Source organism: Protopterus annectens, chromosome 9.part0 (assembly GCF_019279795.1).
Source record: "Protopterus annectens isolate FY-2018-M chromosome 9.part0, PAN1.0, whole genome shotgun sequence".
Classification (NCBI taxonomy): Eukaryota; Metazoa; Chordata; order Ceratodontiformes; family Protopteridae; genus Protopterus; species Protopterus annectens.
In genome coordinates, this window is record NC_056743.1 from 855,377,145 (window position 1) to 855,390,094 (window position 12,950).

The following is a 12,950-nucleotide window of genomic DNA, read 5'->3' on the forward strand; positions in this document are numbered from 1 at the left end:
TGCATATTTTATGTAGTTACCATGGAATAATAAAAGTTTCTTATTCCACTATTTGTACCACTAATTAATTTTGTTCGACTATAACTTAATTTGTTAGTTGTTATGAATGATACTTTGACCCTTTTTTATTTGCAAACTCTGTCTACTCATCTGTGACCCTTACAGCTGGAGTTTCCCAACATTTTTATACCATATTTAAGATTTGCAGTATATATCGCTTTACTAATAAATTGTAACGGCTTTAATTTTGGGTATGCAGATCTTTTATACATGCCATGTATACATAAAAACACAACATATTATATATTATGTTTCTGTAAGACTTCACATAACACTTATATGAGTTCTGTATATATGAATCAATTATTAGTACTATCAACCTGAAGTAAAAAACTGATGACTGTATACACTACTATTTAATATCAAGAAATAAAAGAACTATTTTGGATGCACCCTCCCTTAGCTTTACTCTCAGATAGTATGACCACAGACTTAGTTACACATTTATATGACACTATGTTTGTGAACTTAAATGTATACCTGTTTAAATTGCACAGCTTCTGGTTACGCATGAAAATGTTAAGCATTTTCTGTTTGTATAACTTTTGTCTAAATGAGTTTGGTGAAGTTTAATGGCAGGTAACAACTTATAATAACTTCCGAGTTTTGACAGTTCATTTTACATATTCTTTTTAAAAGAAAGGATTAATGTCTGCACTGATCCTGTAGTAATAGAAATGCATGCAAATTGCTACTTTTTTGTTAAATGTCAAGTATGTTTGATCACATTTTAAAATTTTGTTTGCTAGTGAAAACTATAGTGTCATCTTCCACAGGTTAATATAGGTGAAGGGAAACAATACAAGTTAAAAACTAGCAGTCATAGTTTAATACAGTTTTAGTAAACTGAATCATTATAGTCAATCTTCATCGTTAATATTAACATTCACAAACTATATTCGATCATAGTAGTTAAACAGGCATGGATACATTGGAAATCCTTGTAAAATTACTTGGTTTATATATAGATACGTACATTTTATATATATATATATATATATATCTATACACACACACACACACACACACACACACACACACACACACACACACACACACACACAACTCAATTGCACACACATATTACACATGTATGTATGTATGTATGTATGTATACATTTATATGGATTACTGTTAGTCTGTTGATGTATTATTTTGTCAAGCATGTTCAGTGTGTGGGGATTTAGGCCATGTACAGGTTTGGGTGAGTAGATATTTGAACGAGTGCATGTGTCTGCGTAATGCTGGGAAGAGGAAGTTCATTTGGTGAAGGCAAATGTTTTGTTTGCGATTTTAATGTTGAAAGTTACAGATTTTCAAAAGTTGTGGCATTAGTGTGTGTGAGTGAATGTGTAAATGTTGGTGGGTTAGGGTTGGAGTAAGGGTTAGGCTAGGGGATAGGTTTAGTGTTGTGCATGTGTGATTTTATTTATGGTATATGCATAAGCGGAAGGTAAGTGTTTGTATTAGGGTTAGAGTTAGGGCCAGGAAAGGTAATAGATTTAGTTTTGTGCTTGTGGTGCACGTCTGAATGTCTTGTGTAGTGATAGTGTCAGGGTTAAAATGAAGGTGCGGGTTTAAGATTAGGGGCACGGGCAAGGTTAGAGTTAGGATTAGCATGCTGTGTCGGTAAGATCTGACAAATTCTCCATAAGTTGCCATGGTAACTGTTTACTGTTCTTCAGTAAACTTGAATATTGTGGGAAATCCATCTGTGTTTCCTACCTCCTAACAGCCTAATGTACATGATTCATGTATAGCCATTTCAGTGCTAATGCTCTATCACTGTCAGTGTATAAATGTGGAATGTGTTAATTAGTCCTCTAACCTGCCCCCCTCCTCCGCACACACACAATCACTGATTATACTCAGTCTTCTCGAATGTCCTCATGACAGACATAGACTTACTCTCTTGCCTGGAGGACCAGGTGGACCATTTTCACCAGTAGGACCAGGAGACCCCTACAGGAAAAAAAAAATCAAAAGAATATGGTTATGTTACAGATGGCAACTGTAAAACAGCATCGTTCTGAGACTGAAATAAAGCCAACACACAAAAACAAAAAATGTCTTAAGATGTACTGGGTGGAGATAAGGTAATATACTTACAATCTGACCAGATTCTCCATCTTCTCCTCGTTCACCTTTGGCTCCATCTTGACCCTACAAATATAAATCTTGTTAAACAGGGCCTGCAGTTTGATGTACTGTAAAAAGCACTGTAACATGTTCTTGAACAAAGATGCATAGTGACTGCAGAGAAACACACACAGAGACACACACCACACACAGACACGGAGAGATGTACCATACACACATAGACAGAGACATACCCCCTACACAGACACACACACACACACACACACACACGCACACACACACACACACACACACACACACACACACACACACACACACACACACACACACGCACACACACGCACACACACGCACACACACGCATGCGCACACACAAACACACACACACACGTGCACACACACACACGCGCATGCACGCACACACTCACGCACGCACATACACACACACACACACACACACACACACAGCACATTTATTCTACATATAAATGTACTTATAATATATACTTATGAAGTAGGAAGTAGCTAGCTCTGTGTTGTACAGAGATGAAGTCTTGATTGCAACCCATGTGACTTGGGTTTCATTAGCAAGATTGATTCCTGAGGAAATGGCAGGATAGGGCAGAGTGGCATTTTTGCCAGCTCACATGTTCCAGGTAGACAAATGGGATTTACAGTCAAGATCTACCTCTAAGTGGACCAGTAACTGATGGGGACCAATGACATTAGTCTTGGAGGAGTACAGTGCATAGGGCACACCAAAAAAGTTCTCCAGAGCTGTCAAGTTGGCACTATGCTTGGATGCTCCAATCTCTGTGCATACTTCCCCTGACTCTTTACATCATGGATTTCCCTGCTTGGGGCCCCAGTCTAAAGGTGTAAATCAGAGAAGTGCAAGGAAGGTGCAACAGATGATCATGGACGGACTCTGGGAAATGGCTGATGACAGACAGCTGCAGTGGGAACAAAAAAAAATAAACAGGAAACATTTTTTCATCAAGCTCATTGGCTGCTTGACATGCAGTAAAACGGTCTAAATGTAGAGGTGAACATTTAATACTAGATCAGCTCTGTACACTTCATCAAACTTTAGGGTGTTCTATGGGTAAGTCCTACACAGTTCACTAACCAGATGGAATGGACTCAATTTGGTTTTTAGGCTTCATGGTTCATTACACCCCTCTAGCCACACACTAAAATGACCTGATACACAACTTGTTAAACCTTATTGCTTACATTGTGCATTTAAGATAACAAAAGGAAAAATGCATCCTGCACAGAAAGGCCGAGATGCCTAAGTTCATTTAAAAACAGTTAAGGTTTACATCCCAATAACAAATACACATATTCATGGCGATGTTGTGGATTAACCTGTTGGACTAAAATTCTATCAACATCTCCTCTAATTATACAATTAAAAGAGCAATTCCCATGTGCAGGGAGAGCACATCAGCTCTCTGACCTTTATAATGTTCAGTGTTTCAAGGCACAACTAGAGGGACCCACTGATGTAAGAGCAACCTAACACCTGTTTTCTGCTTCATACAAACCTCTCTGGCACAAGTCAGCATTGTTTTACTCAGTCCACAGTCATTGTCTCACAAGATGTGTAAAGAAAATATGAAGTACTTACAGCAGGTCCAGCTTCGCCAGGAGGACCAGGATCTCCAGGGAATCCCACAGGTCCCTAAACAGGATCAGAAAAAGCAGTAAGTCACATTATCATCATATTAGATGATAATTAATCAATTCATTGTTTGATTTTGTTATCCAGGCAAGTGGGCCAAAAAGTGGTTACACAATTACATAAGGTAACCAAGAATAAACGCAAAGTCAAACAACATGCAACATATAGAAATATTACATGCCGAAATATTTACATAACTAATAAATGTCATTGCTTACATGTTTTTCACCATAACTCCAGTGAAAGCAGGATCACATGAACAATTCACAATAAATATTTGTGAAAAACATGCTGATAGTGCACAAATTATTAATCCCACTATTAGAGTCTAACGAAAGCATTTGACTTTTGTTACTGTTCCATTACTGTTACATATAAAAGTGAAAAAGATGATGCGTGCACCTTGGAATTAAAAATGGAAGGCACCGAAAGAATCAAAGGGAGTACAGGAAAATACAGGAGACTGAATTTGGACTTTAAGTGGGTAGCTGGGCTGCATGCCACATAGCTGACTTCTGGTGGAGTCTGAGAGTTTAAAAGCTGGTCTATGTTTGATGAGATAAAATCAAGAAGTCCAGGGGTTGTGCGCTACCTAAATTAATCTATTTTTCCAAATGAATCATTGTCCATGAAGAATTACTGGGAGGGGAAACAGGACACATCCTACTGCCAGATGTCGTACATGTAACAAAAAAGATGCTCTTGGACCATAAACTAAAAAGCGGCCTTTGTGTCTAGGCTCAGTCAGGATATAACCCACTGAGTAAGTCACAGGAAATAGGCTGGGGGAAGACAGATGGTAGGACACTATAAAGCAGATGATCTCTGGCCATAATAAATAATAAATCTGAAAGGTGGTCACTTATAAATTACATCACTATAAATGTAAATCTTAAGACACTTTATTTTAATAATTTACATCTCTTTCTGTCTTATTTTCATGGAAATAGTTACTTGAAAAGATGACAGACATATTATCCTTTTTAGCTGTCAATATCAATACTTTAACTGCAGTTTGTGTTATTTTAAATCCTTAGCGATAATATCTCTTACACGAGACAGCACTGTCCACAGGATAAAAAATAATTTATATAGAACCTTAAGTTTACACAGCCCCTACCCACATACCATGGGACACTAAGCAAATTAGTTAATTTATTTCAAGAACAATCTAGATGTCTCCTCTGTACAGAGTCTGCATGTCCTCCCTTTGGTCACGTGGGTTTCCTCTGGGTGCTCTGGTTTCCTCCCACATTCTAAAGACATGAAGTAGGTAGACTGGACACTCTTAATTGGCCATACGTGTGAGTGAGTGGTATGGATGAATTGCTGAGGCAGGGCTAGCCACCTGGTGGTGTAAAACATAGCTCAAGATGATTGTTACTGTTGAAGTAACACCCTGACCCCATGTGCAAAATGTGAAAAAGGGGTTGAGGATAGATGGATGGATTTGATTACTGGGAAAGACAGAATGGGTAAGAGCCCATTTTCAGGGGAGGCCTGGGGAGAAAGTTCCAAAGTACTACAAAATATTTTAAGAAGAATAATTTTACAGTCTTTAAAAATAATACAAAAGCAAATATAGTTTAAATAATTATACCAAATTAGACATAATATGAAAACATTGGTTAGGAACAGATGCAAGTTATATGACAATGATTTAATACAGAAATTTTAGTCAGTTTATAGAGAAATTAAAAGTTAATTTAGTGTAATACAAACAAGAATTCCAATATGAAGTGAGAGAAAACCAGGCTTATATATATTTACAGAGAAAGCCAGGGGAGAGAAATTGATAGAAGTAAGGAAGAAGGCACAGTAAGAAGATGAATGGCCTGAATAGGTATTTGTTCACATTTATGTCTGTTGTTTATCCTGGTGTTGAGCAAGGACAGGGTCAGCTACGTAAAACAACATAAAAACAATAGAAGTGCTGTGGGTGGGCCAAAGCTCTTGATCTTTAATAACACCCCAGGACCATCTACTTATCCTAGCTCATAGTATACGTGTAGGTGACACCAATGGACAGCTTACATGTGATGAACAGTAGCTCACTTACAGGGTTACCCTTAGGGCCATCATCACCGGTGGGACCTTTGGGACCTGCTGGTCCAGGAGTACCAGGTTGTCCAGCCTCACCTTTCTCTCCTCTCTCACCTTTTGGACCCTAAAAAGAAAAAGAAATTAAACTAGCACTTATTCACAGGCCACACTTCTCTGTAATCAGTATCAGACTGCATTGTAATTATTTATTTTACTTCATTCAGCCAAACAAGCTCTCACTGGGCAAATGGATCTTTTAGAGGGGTGACCAATGAAGAAAAGTTCCACATTAATAAACATGCAAAAGGATGTACAATCCTGAAATATTCTTGTAATGTACAAATAGGTCATAGACTTAAGTGTGCACATTAAAAGCATACAGTAATAAACAAGTCTTAGATCGGTAACGTAGTAAGTAAATTATAAACAAGTAGAACAACACGTGCAGTACTCAGTCCTTGTTAACATGTGGAACGTAACACAAATTTCACATACAGACAAATACAACTGCAAGAAATTTTCAGTTGCTCTTGCAGTAAAACAGTACACATACAGAAATAACACATTTTGTATGGGAGTTCTGGGGCATCTGTTTCTTCTGAAAATACAAATGGCATACTTTTTGCATTTACTTTAGTACATTTTTTTAAATCATCTAAACAACAGTAACAGTTGATATACACTTAACTCTGCAGCTATATTACATACAGCTATGCCTGATATAAATATCTGGTGTTGGTATTTATAAATGTTGCGCCTACATACCTTACCACCGGGTTCTCCTTGTATTCCAGGGGTGCCTGATTCACCAGGTTCTCCCTGTGGGGAAAAAAAAGATAAAACAAAAATCAGGATTCATGTTTAAAATTAAACAGCAAAAACTATTCAAAGAAAATAATTTGACTGCCCCATGTGCTCACTAACAGTTTTGTGTTAGCGTATACAGTGCAGCCCTATTTGGATTTTGACTTATTCCCCTTTTAAGTAAGACATATACTAGTTGTCTATTCTGATTGCGCTGTACGTCTTGTCTCCATTTCATTTACTCATATCACCTCTCTGCCTCCTTAGTGCCTATATACTATGGGGATATACAGGAACATATGGCTAAGTCAACAAGCTCAGGCTGTCTTGTCCAGTTTGACCCATGTATCCACATCCCTGCCAGGCAGCTGTACTGTACCTCATCATCCATTGGAGCTGCCATTCATGACTACACTACAGAAATATATTTCGCCACTCACAGATGAAGTACATTGCATAGGTTTACACCATTCCCACACAGACACTTCCCTGTGTCTCAATTTAAAATGAGTCACCTTTCATTCCAGTAATGTTGTTTCCTCTCTAGACTGTTTTCTCTATTCTTCCTGTTAGGACTTCTGTAGACCAGTGCTGTATCCCTTATTTCTCATAGTCTATATACTCAGACACCATCAGTATTTCTTCAAGTACTGTGCCATGTGAAGCTTATGATGAATGTTTCTCTGTACTGTGGTCATTCTTTAATTCACTGCTTCACATTACATATTCCAAACACGAAGCTTATGATGACTGTTTCTCTGTTCTGTGGTCATTCTTTAATTCACTGCTTCACATTACTTATTCCACACATGAAGCATATGACTGTTTCTCTGTACTGTGGTCATTCTTTAATTCACTGCCTCACATTACGTATTCCAAACATGAAGCTTATGAAGATGTTTCTCTGTACCGTGGTCATTCTTTAATTCACTGCTTCACATTACATATTCCAAACACTAGTCTGCTCCTACCAGGTTCTGTCTTCACTACAAGTGTGGCAAATAAACACAAGGAGGAGGTCTCTGTCAACTCCATTCTGAAATCTCTTATGCATGAGGGGTCAAAGAAAAAAATACCAGATTGACATATTTCTTGTCTATGTCTTTACTGCTTAGTGCTGGAAACAGGCTCAAAATGGTGTTTGGATCACCTCATCTCTGACTGTCTGATACATAATTAAACAGAATATATGAAAAATACATCAGTTTCATATATCCTAGTCCTCATCAATGTATCCAGTCTTCAAGGAGAGCTCTTTGGTTAGATGTAGATTCTACAAATAGCTGAAGGCAACCAAGTCAGTTCAGTCTGTCTGGCTGCTTGCTCTATCCCATCACACCTTGTTTTTCACAACACTATGTTCCACTGTCCTTATTTTTAAGAATAAGTTCTGACTTATTTTCTTGCCTGGGACACCAGCAACTTCACTACAGATTTATTCATAAATTTAACATCCACTCAGCATTAAACATGTCCTTACATTGGCATTATGTGTATTACCTCACATATTTATCTTAAGATCTTTGGGATTAAGCCATTTTGCTAACTGTACTCCTTTTCTAAAATCTATTCATGTCTTTTATGTATTTCAGTGACTGAGACATAGCCATTAATTTTACTTCATCATAGATTAGTGCACAGTGATGTAGCCTCTGTTCTTTATTTTAGTTAATTATGCAGTATTTACAACATTTTCATACCCTGCTTTGAACAGCCATTATTTTATTGATGTTTCCTTCCTCAGGTCTTGGGAAAAATTTTCAAAACATGACCAAATTTTAGCTACTAAAGTGAATAATGTGCACAATATTTCATCTGTCAGATTGGATGAACAACAAATGGAGGTGTTAAATAAAGGATTAAGCTTTGTGCCCGGTTTCTTTGTCCAGGAGTATAACTTTGCACAAGATGTTGTGAGTTTTTGTCGCAGTCTGAATTTAAAATCTTTTTTTCACAGCCCTAAGGGGAGTGAGAAGTGTTCTTCTGAACTGAGAAATTTTCGCTTCAGGTCCCCCACATTCAAACCACCCATGCTACCCATTGTACAAATTTTTCAGAATGCAGTTCTTAGTGATTTACATCTGCATTTGAGCAAACAGGACATGGTGAAGGATAATTTGGACAAGCAGCATAGATTATGTTTAGAGAATCTTATTAACAATAAGGACATTGTTATTGTTTCTGCGGACAAGGGTTGAGCTGTGGTGGTTCAGGATTTGGAGGATTATGAAGCTGAAGGTGAGCATCAACTTTATAATAGATCTCACTACCAGGAAATGGTTGTTGATCCAACTATGAAATTTAAACAAAATATTGATCATTTCCTTAATCTGGCAGAGGATGAAGGCATTATTACAAAGGAAGTTTGTTTTTATCTTAAGGTAGATCATCTTAAAAAGCATTATATTTATTTCTTGCCGAAGATTCATAAGGATTCCAATAGACCGCCCGGTAGACCGATTGTTTCAGGCAGAGGCTCTTTAACTGAGCCTTTGTCTGAATTTCTTACTTTATATTTAAAACCACTTTTGGTTTTTATACGGTCTAGAATACAGGACACGACCCAGTTTCTCTCTATTATTTCCGATATGCAATTGGAATCCGACTGGCTCCTATGCACTTTAGATGTCACCTCCTTGTACACTAATATCCCCCATTGGGCAGGATTAATGGCCTTGCAATATTGTCTGGATCGAGCCAATATGTACAAACCTGGCTTTAATACACTTATTTGCATGGCAGAAATGGTCTTGACCCATAATATCTTTTATTTTAAAGGCAGATGCTTTTGGCAACTTCAGGGTACTGCTATGGGGGCATCTTTTGCCCCCATTTATGCGGACCTATTTATGGCGTATGTGGAAGAACAGTTGATATATGACACTAGTCATAATATTTATATTAATGAAATGGACATAAGGAGAAGATATCTTGATGACTGTTGGTTGGTGTGGAGAGCGGATGAAGAATTCCTTATGGAATTTTTGGAATATTTGAATTGTAACGTGGGGTATTGAGTTTAAGTTGACCTATTCTAGATCAGATATAACTTTCTTGGATGTGTCAGTTAGAAGAATGGATTTGGACACTCTGGAGAGTGAAGTATTCAGGAAATTCCCACAGTTCAATACCCTACTACAGGCTACATGCTTCCGCCCCCAACATGTCATCAAGAATATCCCAAAGTCACAGTTTCTTCGTATTAAAAGGATTTGTTCTAGTTCTTCCACATACGATCTCCATAGAAGTGATTTAATATCTAGGTTCAAGAGCAGGGGGTATCAAGTGGGTGACATCACCAGGGCCAGCCAGTTTGCTAATCAACAGGACAGATCTGAGTTATTGTCATATCGGGTTCGAGATATGGAAAAATCACAGACACTCAGACTAGTTACAACTTATGGGAGAAATACTAAGAGTTTCATGAATATCATTCAAAGACCCTGGCATCTATTAAGATCAGATGATGTTCTGAATAACTATATTGAGGATAGATGTCTTTATTCATTTCGAAAGGGGTGGTCTTTGGGATCCTTATTTAGTCATTATAAAAAAGTTTATGACAAGGGTTCACGTACAAATATACAAACCACTTTGACTGGCCAATCAACATTTGGTTGTTATTCATGTGGTCATTGCATTTATTGTTCTAAAGTGTTGAAGTCCCAGAGTTTTACATCACATAACTGTCCACATGTATATAATGTCCCATTTTTTGCCAACTGCAATACTTCTTGGGTTATATATTTAGCCCAGTGCAATTGTCGGGCATTCTATGTGGGACAAATGTCTCGTCCATTTAAAATAAGGATTGGGGAACATTTGAGTGATATCAAAAACAAGAAAGGTTCAAGTTCTTTATTTAAACATATTTCCAAGCATTCAATGGGATTTTTTAGTTTTATGGTCATAGACCATATCAGGTTCAGGAATAAAGAAGCCCATATATTACATAAAATATTGACCAATAAACAAAAAATGTGGATTATTAAGTTAGGGGCTCTTTTTCCCCTGGTTTGAATGATCAATTTTGAAACATCTCTATTTCTAATTATGCATTTGCATTCACATATAGTTTTTGTTGTGTTTAGGTAATCATGTTTGCAGTATGAATATCATTATATTTATATGGCAATTATTTGTATGTGCACTGGAGGGCGCCTCAAGACTACATTATAAAAGGGAGACATAATGTCAGCTGTATATCTTTTTGGTCTTATCAAGTTTGGTTGCTGAAGAAGGCTTTTGCCGAAACCGGTACAACCTTGCTGGTGTACTGAGATATTGCTGACTATTTGTCACGTGAATATGCCACAGGAGTCGGGTGCTGGCTTTGTTTTTTTGGCTAGATCTTTGGGATTAAGCCATTTTGCTAACTGTACTCCTTTTCTAAAAAACTATTCATGTCGTTTATGTATTTCAGTGACTGAGATATAGCCATTAATTTTACTTCATCATAGATTAGTGCACAACGATGTAGCCTCTGTTCTTTATTTTAGTTAATTATGCAGCATTTACAGCATTTTCATACCCTGCTTTGAATAGCCATTATTTTATTGATGTCTCCTTCCTCAGGTTCCAATGAATAAACTGGATATAGAACTCAAAGTAGGACATACCTAGGACTTGGGAATGGTAGTACAGTCTCCTGCCTCTCACTTTCCACTTGCTAAGCTTCTCCCTGCTCTGTATTCTTCAAGGTCCCTACTAACCATTTCCTATTTTTTATTTTTTGCATAATCTCAGCCCCACGCCTGCTAACCATCAAGACTCATTTTGATTAGACAAAATGCTGTCTGAGGATGCATCATCCATTTAGCTATGAGCGTGCCAGCACTCAACAATGAGGGCATTTTTCATTTTTACGGCCTAACCTAGCCCCTGATGGTGGTCAGCACTTAAATCACTGCAAGAACTGCCTTTACCCATCTGTATATAAATTAATGCAGCCCCATATATGCCAAAAAGGGCTAACATCACTACTTGGGCAGCCATACCTACATCTACTGACTCTCCATATCATGATGTGTAATTTGGGCAGCAGAACGAGCTGGGCAGGAACCATCATCCATCCAATCCCCACCCCCCTGCCTGTGATATTAAGTGTCTGAACCACTAGCTGAATCCAGGTTCCTAGCATTGTAGTCAGGGCTTTATCCCTCTGCATCTCCAGTGTAGGCTCACTTCCTGTTGTTTAGTCACTCTCATGTGATTTACTAAAAGCCCTCCCATATAACTTAACTGATTCTTGCAGACACCCACAACTTGCATATTTTCTTCAAGAATTTGTTCTTGTAAAGTATGTTACTTTGTATTTTTTGTTTCCCACCTGATCACAGGCCATTAACAAGTTGACCTCTCCAAATGCCATTCTTCTCCCCTCTCCTGTCCGTGGAGGTTCCATATAACCAAGTGGGGTGATGTCCCCTCCCCACAGGGCAGGGGAAAGCTCTTGTCTGAATCTTGGCCACGTGTTTACACGTAGGGAGTGGAAGAAACTGATTATGGTGGCCCATCTACGACACAATATTAATGGCAAAGGCGGTATTTTATACAGGCAACCTAATCACTCACATTACCATACAATATGTAAAACACAGGCTATATGTGTGCATGCTTTTCATTCATGCCCTACATCTATCAAAGCTGGTGGTGTGTGGCATTTCTGGCAGTTTCCACTAGTACATTAGGTCAGAACTTAAATCTCAACTAGGGGTGAAGCTGCTGCAGGGGAACAGCCACATTCTTCTTTCACCTGAGGAATTTTAGTTGACATATTTATAAAGGAACCTACACAGATCTACTTGTATCCTAGGTGATTATCCTTTTGGTAGAAATGTAAGGAAGATATAGTAGAATATAAGGGCTGATCCTCTGCTATAGTGCCGGAATTCTTGCTGGTAATGTGATGCTCTTTTGCTGTCTGGAATGCTGAGGAGACTGAAGGCCCCACATCTGACATCTGTGCCTATGGAACTGCTGTAAGAAGCATGTCAGTGTACATAGGGACTACCTCTGCACCGCTGCATGCTTCTGGCCCCATCCATGCAACAGTCCTTAGTACCACCTGTCAGACTGAAGAGCTGAGCACATATGGATATCTCACTCCTTGATGCAGAAAACAATTAAAAATTAGCATCCACGGAAGTGGGTAAGGCATGATATGCATTGCCCCTACCTTCAGTGACTGCCGTTTGCACTTGTGACCAGTTTGGTGGCACACAATTATATTTTTGTTATCTGAGGAGGCCAGGAA

The 12,950-nt window shown here is 38.2% G+C and overlaps 1 protein-coding gene across 1 annotated transcript in view; it reads right to left on the minus strand.

Annotated features, from left to right (window-relative positions):
* The window catches only part of COL11A2 (collagen type XI alpha 2 chain), a 484,735-nt gene that overhangs the window by 59,739 nt on the left and 412,046 nt on the right, over positions 1-12,950 (minus strand). Inside the window, exons 53-57 of the mRNA XM_044083566.1 lie at positions 6,656-6,709; positions 5,907-6,014; positions 3,794-3,847; positions 2,170-2,223; positions 1,969-2,022 (exon numbers count right to left, since the gene is read on the minus strand). Coding sequence (XP_043939501.1) covers positions 1,969-2,022; positions 2,170-2,223; positions 3,794-3,847; positions 5,907-6,014; positions 6,656-6,709 — 324 coding nt within the window. The remainder of the gene's footprint in view (positions 1-1,968; positions 2,023-2,169; positions 2,224-3,793; positions 3,848-5,906; positions 6,015-6,655; positions 6,710-12,950) is intronic.